Here is a 20,364-nt window from a genome sequence, read left to right on the forward strand (position 1 = left end):
AGCGGTTTTTCTATCTGCAGATTTACTAAGGCCAAACCACTGCAAAACCACAGTCAAAACACATTTTAGAAGAGAATAGAACAGGGATAAGGCTAAAAGTACTAGTCAGTGGTTTTAGTGTAATTTAGAAAATAGAAACCACCATCAAACCACCACTAAACTGCCGGGGTTTAGAAAAACTGAATAAAACTATTTTGGGATCATATTATCTTTAACGCTATTACAGTAGGAGCTCTACAAGTCTTTTCTGTGGACTGAGTCTGAGTCATGATACCGCAAGTACTGGACAGGTTGTGGATGTCCTCATTTATACTTGTGAATTAAATATAGCTTGAAAAATAAGCATTTTTCAATGCTTATTGTATTGTTGTGTTGCCAACAGCCTGGTGAAAATTGCAAATAAGTAGAGATATATGGATATATTATAAGATTTTTGGAAACAACAATTAGTTATATATGATAGCCAAAGACATGTCAATATTTATATATATGCCCTTTCAGCTATTTCATTTTACATTATCTATGAGTTTGTCATTTCTGGGCAAGGAGAACAGCCATCAGTCAGATTGAATTCTTGTCATAGGTGACGTCAGAGGGATACCCGATGCTCCCACGGCAATGCTCACCGCCAGGCAGCCCGGCCATTACCGCGTGGTGTACTACGCGCGCGCTGACACACACCCCCCCCGCTTGCACAATATACCATTACCACCAATGATTAATCTGTATCAATGTCAATCACTCACACTGCCCCACCCCACCCAATACAGCCCACACCTGCTAACACTGCTGTCACGATAGGCTACACAACCCACAGGCCACGCCTACACACCCACCTTCCACCTATATAGCATGCTCACATTCATACTATCAGTAACTCCTTGAAGAAGGCTTAAGGCCGAAACGCGTTGGGGGCAACACACCCCTGCACAGGACTACTGCACTACCCCACCTTGTACCCCATCATCAACTCCACGGCAAGGTGGCACAGAATTACGAATGCGGACCGCTGCATCATCCCCTATCACAAAGCAGTGATGAGCGCCCGTCCGGCACACCCTGCGGGCTCGCAGGGTGCCAGTGACCACCGGACCGATACCGGAGTACACGACATCTGTACAAGGACTAGAGACTGCAACCTACCGGTAGGTAACTACAACATCAGTGCGGGACGCCGCCACTGCCACTTCACGGGACTTTATCACAGACATCATCACTATCCTGGTCCTCTAAGACTGTGACCATAGGTCCAGCAGAGGGGACGTGCAGAAGTAAGGGCCGCACGGAAAGGAGCCCCCTAAAAGGGCTCACCAACTCCCTGACCAGGAAATCACTAAACCCGCCACTCAACCCCAATCTCATTCACGATACCGCCTGGGGAGCACTGTGACTCACCAATAAACAGGTTGGATTCGAGCTCAAGTGTCTGGCTTTTCATTACACACCAACAACACCCACACAGTAGACAAACACTAATACACGCCATCTACTGTTATTACATAACCACCCATATTCCGCTTTCCCACCTACCCTCCCCTGTCACCTCCCCCCCCCCTTTCCCCCCCCCACCCCGTTCCTCTCACCCCTCACCCCACCATCATATATACATACATTTCTCCCACAAACCCCCCCCCCTTTTTTTCCTCCCCTCGCAGCATGTATCCACATACAGGAGCGCACGTGTAAACCCCCCTCGTCCAACTTGTAATTAACAGGATCTGGTACTCCTGTTCCACGTGCAGCACCACCATAGCCCCACCTTTCTTGCTTTCCCCCCATCTTGCTCCCTAATCTCCCTTCCTCACACACCTTATAGACATACCCTCTAAGACCTAGAGCGCGGACCACTCTATTCATTCTATTCTATTCTAAACCCCAGCGGTTTGGTGGCGGTTTTGCAGCGGCTTCTAAATGACAGCCCTGTTCTATTGTATTCTAAAATGTGTTTTGATGGCAGTTTTGCAGCGGTTTTGGACTTAGTAAATCTGCAGATAGCAAAACCACCGCCAAACCACAGTCAAAACACATTTTAGAATAGAATAGAACAGGGCTGTCATTTAGAAACCACTGCAAAACCGCCACCAAACCCCCGGGGTTTAGAATAGAATAGAAACCGACGTCAAACCACCGCTTAGTAAATTTTGCCCATAGAGTAGGTGACTTGTTCATAGTTTGCTTAAAAAAATCTGTAAATACAACACATTGATATGTATATTCCTGAGTGTGAGAGCCACAGAGATATTTTTATCACTGACTATACTGTAGATTGCTGCCCTGTTAAAAAAAATAAATATATATATATATATATATATATATATATATATATATATATGTATATATTAGGGGTGAGCGGGTTCGGATTTCTGAAATCCGAACCCCCCCGAGCCCCCCCGATCCGAGTCCGATCCGAGTCAGGCTCGACTTTTCCCGCCTGACTCGGATCTGAAATCGAGGCAAAACGTCATCATCCCGCCTTCCGAGTCTCGCGGGTTTTGGATCCTATATAAGGTACCCGCGTCGGCGCCATTTTCTCACTCGGCTGTGGACAGTGAAGAGGGAGGGTGGGAGTTAGGGCTGTGTAGTGTAGTGTAGTGTAGTGCTGCTGTTGTCCACTACTTCAAAGTCCATAGGGGCTGGCTGTGTTGTGCTGTGCTGCTGTTGTTAATAGGGGCTGTGTCCACTACTTCAAAGTCCATAGGGGCTGGCTGGACTGTGTTGTGCAGTCAGTTCTCCATAGGGGCTGTGTCCACTCCAAAGTCCTGTGCAGTGTCCCAGTCCTAAAGGAGTGCTGTAGTGTTGTCCAGGGGGTGCTCTGTCCATCAGGGGTGCTCCCCCCAAGTGCTAAAAAAATAATATATTTTCTGTGTTTGTGAATTGTGTGCGCAGTAGCCGCACGTGCATCAACAAAGTAGTGCCAAGCGTGCGCCTGTATCATAAGTAAAGGGCCGGCTGGCTTGACCGTTAAAGGGTGCTGTAACCCCCGAAAGTACACTCCAGTCCAAACCAAAAAAAAATTATTTTCTGTGTTTGTGAATTGTGTGCGCAGTAGCCGCACGTGCATCAACAAAGTAGTGCCTAGCGTGCGCCTGTGTCATAAGTAAAGGGCCGGCTGGCTTGACCGTTAAAGGGTGCTGTAACCCCCAAAGTACACTCCAGTCCAAACCAAAAAAAAAATAATTTTCTGTGTTTAGCCGCACGTATATATCAAATCGATATAACATAAATGGAGGACCAAACTTTCTCCGATAAAAATAAAATAGAGAAAGATCAAGAACCACTTCCTCCTAGTGCTGAAGCTGCTGCCACTAGTCATGACATAGACGATAACATGCCATCAACGTCGTCTGCCAAGGCCGATGCCCAATGTCATAGTAGAGGGCACATACAATCCCAAATGGCAAAGTTCAGGAAAATGACCTTGAAAAAGACATTTAAATCAGCTGAAGAGAAACGTAAACTTGCCAATATGCCATTTACGACACGGAGTGGCAAGGAACGGCTAAGGTCGATCCCTAGTATGTTCATGACTAGTGGTTCAGCTTCACATGACGATGGAAGCCCTCCTCCCACTAAAAAAATCAAAAGAGTTAAGCTGGCAAAAGCACAGCGAAGAACTGTGCTTTCTAAGAAGATATCACAAATCCCCAAGGAGAGTCCAAGTGTGGTGGTGGTTGCGATGCCTGACCTTCCCAGCACTGGACGGGAAGAGGTGGCTCTTTCCACCATTTGCACGCCCCCTGCAAGTGCTGAAAGGAGCACCCACAGTCCACTTGCTGATATGCAAATTGAAGATGTCACTGTTGAAGTACAACAGGATGAGGATACTGGTGTAGCTGGCGCTGAGGAGGAAGTTGGCGAGGAGGATTCTGATGGTGATGTGGTTTGTTTAAATCAGGCTCCGGGGGAGACAGTTGTTGTCCGTGGGATGAAAAAGCCCATCACGGTCATGCCTGGGCAGAAGACCAAACATTCCACCTCTTTGGTCTGGCAATATTTCTATCCAAATCCGGACAACAACTGTCTTGCCATATGTACCATATGTAAAGGTGAAATAAGTAGGGTTAGGGACGTCAACCACCTAGGAACATCCTCCCTTATACGGCACCTGCAGCGCGTTCATAAAAAGTTACTGTCAAGTTCAGAAACTTTGGCTAAGACCGTAAGCAGTCCAGGGACACCTAAATCCCGTTGTCCTGTTGTATCCAAGCGCCTGCAAACCACACCGTCAACTCCCTCCTCGTCAATTTCCTCCTTAGTCAGGATCGGAAGTAGTCCTGCAGGCCATGTCACTGGCATGACTGACTCTCCTATCCGGGATTCCTCTGGAGGATCCTGCATTGCTACGCCTACTGCTGCCGCTGCTGCTGTTGCTGCTGCTGGGAGTCGTTCATCATCCCAGAGAGGAAGTAGGAACACCACTACTTTTACTAAACAATTGACCCTCCAACAGTCCTTAGCGAGGAGGATGAAGTACGACAGCAGTCATCCTGAAGCAAAACGTATAACTGAGGCCTTGACTGCTATGTTGGTGTTAAACGTGCGTCCGGTATCCGCCATTAGTGCAGTGGGATTTAGACAATTGATGGAGGTAGTGTGTCCCCGGTTCCAAATCCCATCTAGATTCCACTTCACTAGGCAGGCGATACCGAGACTGTACAGAAACGTCAGAAAAAGTGTCCTCAGTGTCCTGAAAAATGCCGTTGTACACAATGTCCACTTAACCACGGACATGTGGACAAGTGGAACAGGGCAGACTAAGGACTATATGACTGTGACAGCCCACTGGGTAGATGTATCACCTTACGCAGCAACAGCAGCAGCGTCACCAGTAGCAGCATCTCAGAAACGCCAGCTCGTTACAAGGCAGGCTACGCTGTGTATCACCGGTTTCAGTAAGAGGCACACCGCCGACAACCTCTTAGAGAAACTGAGGGAAATCATCGCCCAGTGGCTTACCCCACTTAGACTCTCCTGGGGATTTGTGATATCTGACAACGCCACCAATATTGTGCGGGCATTACATCTGGGCAAATTCCAGCACGTCCCATGTTTTGCTCACACAATAAACTTGGTGGTGCAGAATTTTCTGAAAAGCGACAGGGGCGTGCAGGAGACGCTTTGGGTGGCCCGAAAAATTTCTGGCCACTTTCGCCATTCAGTGACTGCGTGCCGAAGACTGGAGCGCCAGCAAACACTCTTGAACCTGCCCCGCCATCACCTGAAGCAAGAGGTTGTGACGCGGTGGAACTCAACCCTCTATATGCTTCAGAGGATGGAGGAGCAGCAAAAGGCCATACAAGCCTATACATCCACCTATGACATAGGCAAAGGAGGGGGTATGCACCTGACTCAAGCGCAGTGGAGAATGATTTCCGTGTTGTGCAAGGTTCTCCAGCCCTTCGAACTTGCCACACGTGAAGTCAGTTCAGACACTGCCAGCTTGAGTCAGGTCATTCCCCTCATCAGGCTTTTGCAGAAGCAGCTGGAGAAAGTGAAGGAGGAGCTAAGACGGAGCGATTCCGCTCGGCATGTGGGACTTGTGGATGAAGCCCTTCATTCGCTTTGCCAGGATTCCAGGGTGGTCAATCTGTTGAAATCAGACCACTACATTTTGGCCACCGTGCTTGATCCTAGGTTTAAAGCCTATGTGGTGTCTCTCTTTCCGGCCGACACAAGCCTGCAGAGGTGCAAAGACCTGCTGGTGAACACACTGTCAGCTGAAGCGGAACGTGACACGTCAACGGCTCCTTCTTCATTTTCTCCCACAACTGGGGCTGCCAGGAAAAAACTTAGGTATCCTAAGCAACCCGCTGGCGGTGATGCAGGGCAGGCAGGACCAAGTTTGGACATCTGGTCCGGACTGAAGGACCTGGCAACAATTTCTGACATGTCTACTGTCACTGCATATGATACTGTCACCATTGACAGAATGGTGGAGGATTACATCGGTGACAGCATCCAAGTAGGCATGTCAGACAGTCCATACCTGTACTGGCAGGAAAAAGAGGCAATTTGGAGGCCCCTGTACAAGCTGGCTCTATTTTACCTGAGTTGCCCCCCCTCCAGTGTGTACTCCGACAGAGTGTTTAGTGCAGCCGGGAACCTTGTCAGCGAAAGGCGTAGGAGGTTGCTTCCACAGAATGTGGAGAAGATGATGTTCATCAAAATGAATTATCAGCTCTTCCAGGGAGACCAGCCTCCAGAAGGTACAGAGGGACCTGTGGTGGTGGATTCAAGTGGGGACGAGTTAATACTTTGTGAGGATGAGGATGTACACACTGAAGAGGGTGAGGAATCGGTGGATGAGGAGGATGAGGATGACATCTTGCCTCCGTAGAGCCAGTTTGTGCAGGGACACATTAATTGCCAGCTTGTTTTGTGGGGGCCCAAACGAACCAATCATTTCAGCCACAGTTGTGTGGCAGACCCCGGCGCTGAAATGATTGATTTGTTAAAGTGTGCATGTCCTGTTTATACAACATAAGGGTGGGTGGGAGGGCCCAAGGACAATTCCATCTTGCACTTCTTTTTTTTCTTTGCATTATGTACAGTTTGGGGCCTAGTTTTTCTAACTGCCATCCTGTCTGCCACTGCAGTGTCACTCCTAGATGGGTCACGTGTTTGTGCCGCCCACTCGTGTCGCTTAGCATAGTCATCCAGCTACCTCGGTGCAACCTTTTGGACATGAAAACACTATTGTGAGGTGTGAGGTGTTCAGAATAGACTGGAAATGAGTGGAAATTAAGGTTATTGAGGTTAATAATAGCATAGGAGCAGAGAAACCAACAAATTCTGTGATTTTAGCTGTTTTTATGCTTTTTAAAAAAAAAATACAGATCCAAAACACAAAACCCAGAACCCAAAACACGGAAGGGTGGTTTTGGCAAAACCAATCCAGATCCAAAACACGAAGAAAGATCCAGATCCAAAACCAAAACACAAAACACGAAAAGTGGCCGGTGCACACCCCTAGTATATATATATATATATATATAAATAATTCATGTTGGATTCATTGGAGGGGTGTTTTAAATTGTACACATGGGTCCTGAAACAGAGCAGCATGCAAGTTGGTTGTATTTTCTCTTACATGTTTGGAGCTAAGGGCCCGATTCAGACCCGCTCGCTAGATGCATTTGCATGCAGCCAAAGTATGCAGATCCCGCGATCGCACGGCAAGCCATTAGCACGCCCACTATGTCTTAAATATGTGTATTTAGACATCCACCATCTTATCTTAAGACACACATTTTCCCCTACTGATACACGTTATCTCCAGGAAGTGTATACAACAATCGGCAACATCGAGTAACATTGGACCCATACGCAGCACTTGTGGCTGACCATACCCTACCACAAGCACTGCTAGTGCTTCAGTGTGTAATGCAGCCATGTGACGTGTATTATGATGCTGCGTCTTAAATGGCTTTAAGACTCTCAGACACGCCTGCGTTCGCACCATCACCGTTTCCATCGACCATCCCTTGTCACCACCCACAAAAGGCTCATCCTGTCACCCATTCTAGCGAGGAGTCTGTGCACAAGGGGCGATCGCTTTGCGATCGCAGTGACTGATTCGCGCCCACGCACTTCATCTTATACGCATTCGCAGATTGCAAATATCTGCAGGCTGCATGCAAATACATCCTAGCGAGCGGGTCTGAATCGGGCACTAAATGCGTATATTCTCCTCCCAAACACATTTTTGCTGCCTTGCTGTCCCTTTACATAGGCTAAGTTTGAAAGTCACCATCATCATCATCATCACGGAACACTCGCACCACTGTATACTGTCCTTGGTAAAAATTATACACCTGAAAATTGTTGACACTCCCTTGCAAATACATGAATTCCATTCACACACCCTCTCTAAATATTGCTTTAATGAGAAACGTACCTTTACAGCCCATTTACAGTACATCCATTCAGTGTCAAGTGTAGATGCAACTGAAACACACAGATGTTTGCTCCTCATATGTCTTAGTTCTGGTAATAAGGAAACAGAGAGCGGAGAAGTAGGAAGACAGTACTTAGGCCAATTTCAAGCAGAGGCAGGTCATTAGCCAAGTTGTTGCCAGATTTGAACTTTCTCTGTGGCTTTTACTGGTTGTTTGTTGTACTTTATGAACTTTTCTTTGTAGTAGTTTGGGGCAAACTATATTTTTTTTACATGTGATATTGACAGAGCCAAGATGAACGAATAGAAAGTACAGGATACCATGGAAAATCCTCCTTGCGCATTAAAAATGTGATATTATCTGATGCAGGAAGATATGACTGTGAGGCAGCGAGCAGAATTGGTGGCCACCAGAAGAGCATGTATCTCAATATTGAATGTAAGTTTTATGTATCCATTTTCTATGTATGACAGGCCCAGTCATTGGCAATGTGTATTTATCTACTACACTCATATCCCCTTCCAGATAATGCATGCTACGCCCATTTTACTCGCCCTTTACTACCATCAGTCTGACAAAGACACAGACAGTAAGCTTTCTGCACTGGTATTTTGTTATTTGTGTTTAATAAATGTCAGGATACATAACATTTTGTCTAATATATATATTTTTGTGTAATTATCTTCTCCTAGGGTGCTCTCCAGATAATTCAATGTTACAGTATATAAATTGCTATAATATGATCAACCAATAAATGACTTATAGATTTGTATTATCTCCATGCTGACTCATACAGATGTGTCCCCAAACATGGGGACACAGCTGTATGAGTCACACATCTCATGGGGACACATCTCATGGGGACGGGCCAGGGAAGAGATAGGGGAGGCCAGGAGATGCTGGGGATGAAAGAAGAGAAAGTTACAAGTGAGAATGATAATAAACAGAAAATTGACAGGCCCAAACAGTGCCCCCTGCCCTGAGGTGCCCTGTGCCATTGCACTGGTCGCACTACCCTAGTTACGGCCCTGCATCTAGCCTCCTTGCGTGTTAAACAGCCCTTCTAGTTGTGCCATGCCATGGCTTGGCTCGACAGTGCTGATTGTCTTTTTGTGCAACGTTTTCTCTTAAAATGTGTCTTATTCACAAAGTGATGTGCATAGGGCACACAAGCAACTTATGCTCTGTGTGTGACTGTGGCTGTATCTGCCTGCGAAATGCTATATTACAGTTTCACAGCCGCTGATACTGTAACGTAGCATTCTCCATGCAGATACACCCCCAGTCGCACACAGAATATAGGAATGCTGCATATCATTTTAATCAGATGAAGCTGCTTGTTTGCATCGTTTCGTGACACAGTTTAAGGTAAAACGTAGCATGAAAAAATGATCTACGCCACTGAGTCACACTGTACTCACACATTATGTGTAATGCGACTAGAAGCACATGGAAGATAGATGTATGTGGACACATCTGTAGTTTGTAGATAAAAGAAGTACGCTCGCAATTCTGACTCAGCATTGAAAATAGGAATTGGCTGGGGTACTGAGGGTGAGATGAGTGGATTTAAAATATACAGTAGGCCTAGAGAGTTTGCAGATTATACACTACTGTCAGAGCAGTGATATATAAACCACTAGAGCTATGAACACCCAAGGCAGTAAGCAGATTGCATGAATAGTATAAGCCAGATCCATATAACCTGTGCAGGGTAGTATTAGTAGTAAACATAGTAAAAGTGAGAGGGGGCGGCTGCTTGGATCAACAGCAATGCCTGTGGTTTCATACAGTATATGCATGTGTTTGGCATGAATTTGTGTAAACCGAAATACTTCAACACTTGCATTCAACAAAGCACACCTATACGCGGTACATAATGCATGCACTTAAAAAGTAGAATTAGTTCAGAATTCGAAATAATTTCTTCAGTTTAATAGTCTCAAACATATTCATGGTACAATATTCAGTGGATGCTGATTAGTTTTTGTGGTTTGACATTTCAGCTCATGCTTGCCAGTTCTAGCATCTAGTTTATAAACCCAACCAGTAATTGAAACGGACAAGGGTGTATCCATAAAGGTTTAAACAACATACCTACAAACAGAACTCTGGGGGGTAAATTTAAGTCTAAACAAGTTGTGATTGGAGAACATTATAAATAACATATTTTTAATGATTATATATTGTATATATATTCACATACAAAAAATAAAATTATATATATATATATATATATATATATATATATATACACGTTATTAATATCATTTTTAATGATTACATTTATATTACAATTATAATATATATTCACTATACACACAACATACTGAAATCAGTGAAATCTAATTTTGCAATGAATATCTCTCAAGTGTGACTGTAAGTATACTCTCCCAAAAGTAATTTATTTTATTATATTCATTGTGAGTCATATTTGTTTTCTTATAGATGCACCTAAATTTATTTCAAATCAAACTATATTCTATTCTTGGGAAAACAATCCAATTAATATCAGTTGTGATGTGATCTCCAACCCGCCATCGTCAATTTTCTGGAGCAGAGAAAAAATTCTGTTGCCGGCAAGGAATATAACAAATATAAAAACGTACAGAGATGGGAAGAAGATACTACTGGAGGTGAGAGCTATGTGACTTGTGATTTTGTAAATTTACATTTTAACTCACAGTAGAAAATGTTAAATAAAATGCTTCAGGCTATTATCTACAGAAATTTGTTAGAAAATGTAGTTTAACTTGCTGTAAATGAGATCATTAGGAATCCTAATTATAAAGATTCTTATTTTTGTCTTTAAAATTATTTCAAGGTCGTTTTTATTTATTTTTTTAAAATTAAAATTAATTTATCATATGTATTAGAATGCTATATTTTAAATATTATATTGTTATTAACAGTTATTAATATAGCGCCTACAGAATATTATGAAGCACTTTGCAGAGAATATTTTTCACCTCATTTACTGCCCCAGTGGAGATTAAAATATTTGTACTTTTTTATCTGCTCACTACCAAATTGACTATATGAGGTGTACCTTAGTTATACAGCACAATGATAGTAGGCTATCCTTACATCTTTCTTCTAGCAGACTAACTCTATCTGCTCCCAATCTGACCTGTACATCTCTCTGGTGGGTTCTAGCTACAGGTTGAGGGAAAGATGAATCTGGCCTTGGAGAGTGATAATATGGAAACGTTTCCCAAAACAACCAAACAGCTTCTAACCATCATGTCAAAGACTGTGCCATATAAATGAAAGTTAAAATCTGATTGGTTGATTTGGGCAACTTCTCCACTTTTTCTCTCTCCAAGGCTTGATACACATCCCACTGAATGAGGGAGAATGAAGGATGATCTGGGTATCAGGCACTTATAACTTATCATTTACTAAAGATTATTTCAAATATACCACTTTAAAACCAAAGCCGGGGCTCCAACCCTACATTTTCCCTTGTTATTAAATATGATTTGAACCCAGGTCACAGCTCTGAAACCCCGTTCACACTGTATCTTGGTCCCAAATTAGTTTGATGCCAGCTCCTTTCATACTGAACCTGCATTTGCCCTGCAGAATAGTGTAGAGTCATCAAAAGTGGACGTTCCCTGTTGACATAATCTCTCAGCATCTCATATTGATCCAGATCTGCCAATTAGCATTGAAGGCTACCCGAGTCGGTCCTGGGAATAACTCTGGTAGCGACCAGGATTGTGGACCCAGGACTTTGGAGCTGGGTAGACTCTTTCACATTGAGACAGGGCCCTAGCTTGCTCTGGCAATATCCAGGGTCAGAAGATTGGTTTGAAAGGGGTATTTGCAAATACATCACTTATAGTGTAGGAGAGAAAGGGCGCAGTTGGTAACATAGCACCATTGACATACTGCACAATACTAGTCAATAACTGCAACAAATGATTTGATTTAGATTTTGTATCCGATATTAAAAATATTTACTTTTCTTGCTTTAAATATTTTTACAATATCATGCAATAGCCTGGAATTCAAAAACATCTATAAACAAATAAGCCTGTATACCTGCTCTAACTTTGAATTATACAGTATTTTGGGGAATGCGTAGTTATGCATCATTTTTTTTGTCCAGTGTGGCGTTATGGTATAAACGGTAATAGAGAAAATAATGTTTTGTGACAATAAAACAGAGGAGTTCTTCAGTTTCTTTGGAGTATGTCAAATTGTATAATGGCATACATTATATGCCAATTAAAATTGAAGATGAGCGGTTTGGTTTTGACACGGTTACAATCGGATCTAAAAACATCTTATTGGCTATCCGGCTGTCACGTGTTTTGGATAGTCAATTAGATTACAATTTCATATCCAAAAGAAAAGAAAAGAACCGAGTCAAAACCAAACTGTTCATCTCTAATTAAAATATATTTTGTTACTCAGTACTTAGGACATTGGTCCATAAAGTCTTGGTTAATAGAGTGTAATTTATTTCAGAATTTTCACATCAGCTAGGAATCTTATTTTTTATAGGCACCATTTATTCTCAAGACTAATTTTGGACTAGATAAAGTTTCTTTTGTGGTTTAATTTTCGAATTTCTACAGTAAAAGAGTGTTTCTAGTATCAGAAAGTGTCATAAAAGGTTTACGCAGGATTACTCAGCACAAACAACACATAACTATGAATTGTAACATTTTCAATGCCACTACCTATTTTAAACCATGCTTTTAATCTGGGTCCATCAACAATGTGATGAGAACAAACATTTGTCATGGTTTTTTTTAAGTAATTCTATTTTTAGATATTTTTTTTATAGAAATATACAATATTGAAACACCACTGTGTTTATTGTTGGAAGCACATTTTTGCTCTTGAGAAGAATTATATTGTGGGTACAAAGACGAAAGCAAAGTTTTGCTCTTGAGAAGAATTATAGTGTAGGTACAAAGAACTCTCGAACGGAAAAAATATTTTTCATAAAAAGAAAACATCACTGAATATGTTTGTTTCCATGTAAATGTAAGTAGATTTTGTAAAAGCAACTGTTTGCAGGCCAATCAATTAATATTTTGGTACTATATTTATTTAATACTGTATCATCATTTAGTGACTTCTATCTCACAGTAGACATCAGGATATGTAATCATTCAATCAAAGCTTTATGTTTGAATAATACTGTACATTTACTTTAACTGTAAAATATAGCATGTTTTCAGTCTTGACTATACAATATAAAGGTATTTCACACAAATGTACAACTGTATAACTTCCTAATTATAGATATTTTGAAATGTTCAGTTTTATTGAACCTTGGGGTTATTTAGATTTCATTGATGTTTTTCACGTATCTAATGTAACAACTTGAGGTATCTTAAATCTTGTTTGACTGCATTAATTATCTTGCTTATAATCTTTAATTTAAACTCCTCAAAATGTCTGCAATTGGAAAAATAATTGTGCTGGATGTGTAACCCCACCACATTATTTCATTTGAAGCGCAAGAGATTTTGTTGGAATTTCTATCAGATATTTAAGCACAGAAAAATGTTTTCAACAAAACTACTTTTGCATCCCAGAATCTTCATATTTCTTTTTTAAATATACTTCATATTAACCTGGATTTGAGAAGACCCCTGGAAGTGTGCTGTCCAGTGTCCCTGCTAATCTGAGCAATTTGGTAAAGAAGGATTTAAATAGCCAAACTTGATTGGACACTGCCCTGAAAAGATACACTTACTGTATATTCTTCAGAATGTTTTCCAGGCAAATTATTTCTCAGTTGAAGTTCTGGAGATTATGCAGGAATTTTCATCAGATATTTAACATGAACAAGTGTTTTGAACATTTTTTTTTATCTTGATTCTGCACTTTTTTTCAAAAATATTTTTATTGTGGCTTAAGAAATAGTTGAAAGCAATTTCATGAATATTAACAGACAACAAATGGCATATTAAGACAACAAAAGCAAGCACTGCTATGGTAAGGAGCTGTCCAGTTGGCAAAGTCATATACAAATATAGAATATACACTAACATTGGGAAAGTCTAACATGCATATTTTTAATGTGCTTCATAATAACCTGGATCTGAGAAGACCCATGGCTTTGTCCAATGTACCTGCAATGAGCATTTTGGAAAAAGAAGAATTATGGTCAGAATGAAAAGGATATCACCCTGAAGGGCAGCATTCATTATCTGCTGAATTTATTTTTTTAACTATGATATCTTTTGCCCTAGGTTTAGAAGGAATAGTACCCATGTCTGCAGGTGATAGTATTTATAAGTGTCATGGGTAAATTAATGATGTTGAAAACTAGAGCTGCATCGCAAAATCCTTTTCTTCTGTTTTTACCACCTTTTGTTGCATATTTGTGGATATTTTTGCAAGCACATGCATACACTAGTGTAACAAGATGGCGGCCGATACACACATGATGTTTGCACTTTGTGATGTGAAAACTTGGATGTGCATGGGAAAATCCAGGTATTTTATACTGCATGTGGACAAGACACAATAACAGGACTAGTTCTGTATTCATTGTAAGAAACAAGATGTCACACTACTCTCATGACTTTTGTCATGCTTATAAAAGAGTCCAATACCAGTATTTTGTGTAGATGAAAAAATACAATACAGGTGATTGGGTCAAAATTAATAAGTATCAGGACTCTGAGATTATATTTTTAATTTTTTAAACATGTTTTTTTTTCCTATCACAAACCTGTAAACTATTAAGCAAATTGTCAGCATGTACTAACATCAAAAAGTTGTGAGGAAACTTGAACCTAGATTGATGGAAAAGAAGAAACCTCTGTACAAATGAAAACACTTTGCCTTCAACAAAAGTTCATGCTCCATCACATCCATGCTCATTGTATAGGGCTACAATGATGCCAGTCTGTGATAATTTGTCAGGTTCTGGGCTTGGCAGCTCACACTTACTTCACTATGCAGTCCCCCAGGTTAGGTCCTACTTAGTCCCTGAGTGTGCTGTTACTCGTGGTTGCAACTCTGCCTTACTCCTTATTTCACCTATGTATTTTTTCTGGAATGTATTTTGGTACTGTTTCTACCTTACTGTTGTTGTCCTTGACTTCAACCTGACCTTGCTTTTAAATATTGACTGAAAGTTGAATCTGCTGGACTATTATTATTCTTACCTTGACTTTACCTTACTGTGCTCTGAACTTATAGTCTGTTTTATCCCTGTGGTTTCCTTAGTCTGGTACATTGAATCCTTTGTTGATAAACATGTCTGACTCAAAAATGCCATTAAACACAACCAGCTAAAGGGAAAGGGTTCTGATATAAGTGATGAGCGCACTAGCTTGTTCACTGGTGTTATCATTAGTGAGTGTGGCCCAGGCTAGATATATCAGCTGTGCACAATGTGGATTTAAACATTACTCAGCTTCTCCAGTATTACAGTAAATGGACCTTTATTATTTGATAGAGACAACAGATCATTCTTTTTAATTTATTTTTCATTACCCATGTCATTATGTATTTAATAGTTTGGCTGAAAAATAAATATATATATACTATATAGATTGTAAACTAAGCATAAACAACATATTTAGTTGCATGTGTTGTCTCAGTTGTGGATTCATTTTTTTGTTGTTGAATATTGATTGTGTGTCATTTCACAAGTTTTAAACTGTTATTGTGTTGCTTTGCATTTTGAAACCTGTACAGAATTTAGCATTATTTTTTAGAAAATAAATATCAAATGCTTTGGTAATATTTACAGTGGATGGAATCCATGACCTGCTCTTTAAATATTGTTTTTGTTTTTGAATTATAGCTTTTATCTATTTTTTTTTAGCTTTACATGAAAATAAAATAAATATTTCCAATTGAAGAATAAAGCATATTTATAATTAAATTTGTATTTCTTAGCTTACATACTGTAGCTATTTCTGTAGGTGTAAAAAGAAATAAAATAATACTTAGTAAACATTACATTTGTTGTGGATTTTTTTTAATTAAGATAACGCCAATATCGGACAATGACTTTGGACGTTACAATTGCACAGCAATCAATTCAATAGGATCAAGAATTCAAGAATACATACTAACATTGGCCGGTAGGTACATTGTGATTGTATTAAAGATTTCTGCTTCCCATATAACTAATTTAAGATTAATCACATTTTGATTTATTTTTAGTTTCAATATCTTTGCATTCAAACTTTGTGTTTTCATGATCTGGGATATTCGTTAAAGGGATAGTAACATTTGTTACAGCTTTAATGTTGAATGCAATATGTACAACTTAGAGGAACAGTGGGACACTTGTAAAGTAAAAAGCACATGACTGAACATAAATCACTACTAGCCAATCATATGCTGCCTTCTCCAGTTCATATCCAATTACAAGCTCTCTTTCTCATGCTTCTTTCTTGACAATTGCTGATATATAAAGAGATTGGATGTAGAACTAGGAACATTTAGATTCCCTTTAGGTACTGTATCACATATATTATTGTATTTTATATCAATGGAACTATATTATTTGTTAATAGAATTACAGTAGATTTTTAGGGTAGTTTAAAAGCATGTTATTTATACATTGTTAGTCGTTTTAAGTTGATTGAAAATAACAGGATAATGTTTATTAAGGTAATTTAAAAATTAAAATATATCATTATTTTTTTAGCCCTTAAAATCAGACATTAATTACAATCAGTATTTGATACAATTGGACAGATTGGCAAATATTGCTCTTTATGAGCACATAAGAAGTTAACTTTATTATTGTTTATTTTATATATGAATATTTATTTATACAATGCTTAATCTACATAACCTTGTAAATCTTACATATATTTACAGTACGTTGATCTCTGAATATATTATTAAAATGGACAAAAATACAGTGTTTGCCTATGAAGTTACAAAGATTTACTTTTAGAGAATGAGACTTGGTGGCTAAAGTGGGGGACTGATCTTTTTCTTACAATGGTCTTTGTTCAATGGATGGGTGGGAACAGACATTTTTATCCTGCCCAAGGGCTTGTTTTTGTCTCTTGTATTGTGCTGGGAAAAATATCTAGACATACTTGTGCAAAATCAATGCATTTTGCTTTCAGAAGTCATTGAGCTTTCAAAATTCTATCTTTTGTGTTGTTTAGTGCATATAAAGTATTTAAGTATGCACAATGAACAATGTAAATATGTTTTACAGAATGAATGTAGCATACCAATTCATACATACTTTGATTTATGTGTGTTAATTTCATGGTATAATTAATTGTGTTATCCCATAGATGTGCCATCCAGTCCACACGGTTTGCGAGTTATAGAACTGTCGCAGACATATGCCAAAGTATTTTTTAACAAACCAGACTCACATGGTGGGGTTCCAATTCACCATTATCAAATGGATTTCAAGGAAGTGTCTTCAGATACTTGGAAAGTTGTCCATTCACATGGCACTCAAAGTGAGTAAACATATTATAAAAAGAGCTTATGTGCATAATAGTGAGTAAGAGTATTTGAAAAAGAGTTTGTACATCAGATTGAGTAAAATAGGTAAACAGGCTGCATAGGCATCATTTGCATTTCCAATATTAATTTTTTCCCCTTTGCTCTTCCTCCATTTTCTTAGTAATAATCCATTTTCTCTGTGTTTTGTAATTCAATATTGTTTATTAGTTTAATATTTTTGCCTCTTTTTTTTCTCACTAGGCAGCTTTATTTTAACACTACAACTTAGAGTTGAGTTAAGATGTGCCAATTGTTAGAGTATGATAACAGCTGAAGACTAACTAAAGCCTGGGTGTTACTGGAGGGACAGTAGATGGTGCTGTGCTTATTAAGTTACAAAGGTGCACTTTATTGTAATTGTTTGTAATCCTCCATGTTTTCTTATGTTAGGAATTTTTCCAATTTGTGGCAGTGACGTGCGGTGAGGTCAATGGCTGGGGAAGCACACACGGAGATGAGTGCTGGGAGCCTGTCTCACACACTATTCACTGTAACTCTTCCCTCACAACACTAAGCTTCAGTGTCCATTGATTCTTCTTCCTACATCACTGTGTCTTCTCTTGCTGCTGCTGACTGAGGACCTGATTCAGAGTCGGATGCTCTGAACGAGCGCTCGCTCTGAATCAGGGCATTTTTTTTTGTTCCGCCTCCTGGCCGCTCACATAGCTGTGGGTGAACACCCACAGCTATTGCAAGTGGCCTGGTTGATGGTCACGATGGTCAAGACCATCCCGACCATCGGGCTTGCCATGAGACGCTTGTGGTAGGGTCTCGTGGCTGCAAGCCCCAGAGAGCTTCTGGCTATAATAGAGCTGGAAGCTCTCCCACTCCTTCGGGAATGCCTCCATTTGGCCTGACACCCCCTGCCTGCCTACCAAACGGGGCGAGCTGTCAATCACCATTGACAGCTCGCCCCCTTTGGAGCGAGACCCGGAGCAATGGAGCACCCATCGCTAGCCGGGTCTCATGCATGCGCACAATGGAGCTGGCTCCATCGTGCACATGCCCAGTGGGCGGTTGCGACCGGGTCTGAATCAGGCCCTGAGTGCTGATCTCTAAACACTGCAGTGCACTTCCTGGTCACATGACACATGACACATCAAAGGTGTTCATCAATGCTGGCATGTCCCCCATACTTAGAGGCAAGCTCTCTTTCTGTGCCACATACTGCCAATGGTGTGGCTCTGCCCCCAGCCCTGGTTCTTAAATTGGCCCTGCAGCCAGGTGCTGGTTCTTAAATTACAGTGGAACCCTACTCGTTTTGTTCCCCATAATTATAGGAACCATGACTGGCTGACAAGTCCGGGGCTGGTTATGCTTTTGGATTGCAACTCGCAGCTCTGGAGGTGGTGCATTTAAAACTTCTATTGAGTCCCCGATTTGAGTGTAAAATGGCTGAATTTAGCAAAACGAATAATAGTAAATTCCCGATTTAGGCAGAAATTTATGAAAAGTACTTCCGATTTGAGCTGATGGTGAATTCATTTCTAATGGTAAAAACAGAGAAATTTGCAGCATTAAATCACCCGATTTTAACCCCAAAAGATGAACAGATCACCCGACTTTAATGATAGTAAATTCCCGATTTGCAAAAAAGTGATATTATCACCCGAGAATGCAAATCGGGACCAACACGATTCTTAGTAAATTTACCCCTTAGTCTCTCAATCAGCAAATGAAATGCTTTTATGCAGTGGCTAAAGCTTTTTTCCACACCAAGTTCCATTTTCAGTCTCAGTTGCACAAAAATATACAAGTGTCACATATAAAATTAATCAGCACAGTCATAGTCTTGTCCTAGTTACATATCACATTGCAAAAAAAAGTGCCCAATGCTAGCAGAGATGCACTGAACCTGACAGGTAACTCATGCCAGGCATATCACGCTGCATGACTTATTGAGGCTAGATGAGAAAGGACCCATGTCACGACCAGTGTTTCCCGGCATAGGGTACAACGGGTATTACCTGTGAGGGTGCTGTGGCGTGGTCCTTCCGGCGGAGGGGCTGGTGTCTGGTGGCGGGCATTGGCTGTGCAAAGTATTCCGCAGGCACTGTGTCATTCTGGCCAGGGTAGGCCTGGTGGTGTTTCCATTCCACTCTGGTATGGACGCTGCCATCTTTCCTCTGGTCATGTTACTTAGCTGCTCCAGTCCTGGCATGTCACATGCTCTCTCTGACCTATCACGATTCTGCACTGGGTACTTAAGGGAGTTCAGAGCTTCCCATAGTTGCCAGTGCAATGTGTTTCACACCGTATGCTGTGAGTGAATTCCTGTGCTCCAGTAAACCTGTCTGTTTGAGTGCTCACCTGTGCTCCTGCTGGATCCCAGCTTCCAAGCAACCTGCACAGCTCTGCCTGCACCCAGTCTCCTGCTGGAACCATCCTGCACCTTCTATTTACCTTTTCCCTGCCAAAGGACCTGTGTGTACAATTAACTCTGAACCTACACTGCCTCCATTTACCTACGTCTCTGTTTTCTACACTGAGCCATCTCAGTTCAATTCATCAGCTGCTGCTAATCATATTACTCTAAACCTCTCTGGATATCACCTAACCAGTATCAATCAAGTAACTGTTTCCCTGTCTGCAGCCTTGCAGTAACCCTTTTATTTAGCTCTGCCACTAACCGGATATTGTTTATTATTACTTCACTACAGTTTCTAATCATCACCATCTTCTTAATATTCTGCACTTTATTTTATCCATGCACATGTCGGCAAATTCACGCATTAAAAAACCCACTTTTCAATTTATATCTGTTCAGGTATCTGCTCCTATTACCACTCCGGGTCCACAACAAACTCAGATCCTAACAACCCATTTGTATATAGATATAAGCATCAAATGCCATAACAGGACTCTATGCTGCCCTGTGTCAGGCCCGCCCCCTAAACCTGTGAAATTATTATATCATGCCTATTGGGTGGAGTCAGCAGCTCCAATTAGTAAAGCACTGCCCCGAGCAATCTTAAGAGGCTCTGGGCAGCTCCAC

At 40.9% G+C, this 20,364-nt stretch overlaps 1 protein-coding gene across 2 annotated transcripts in view; it reads left to right on the forward strand.

The window, feature by feature from the left end:
- NCAM2 (neural cell adhesion molecule 2) overlaps nt 1–20,364 on the forward strand; it is a 342,401-nt gene that overhangs the window by 210,621 nt on the left and 111,416 nt on the right. For both annotated transcript variants that reach the window (XM_088481682.1, XM_088481683.1), the window contains exons 9-12: nt 8,186–8,336; nt 10,347–10,534; nt 15,871–15,967; nt 17,150–17,323. In XM_088481682.1, coding sequence (XP_088337808.1) covers nt 8,186–8,336; nt 10,347–10,534; nt 15,871–15,967; nt 17,150–17,323 — 610 coding nt within the window. The remainder of the gene's footprint in view (nt 1–8,185; nt 8,337–10,346; nt 10,535–15,870; nt 15,968–17,149; nt 17,324–20,364) is intronic.

This window comes from Taudactylus pleione, unplaced genomic scaffold, assembly GCF_031769625.1.
Source record: "Taudactylus pleione unplaced genomic scaffold, aTauple2 ptg000276l, whole genome shotgun sequence".
Taxonomy (NCBI): domain Eukaryota; kingdom Metazoa; phylum Chordata; class Amphibia; order Anura; family Myobatrachidae; genus Taudactylus; species Taudactylus pleione.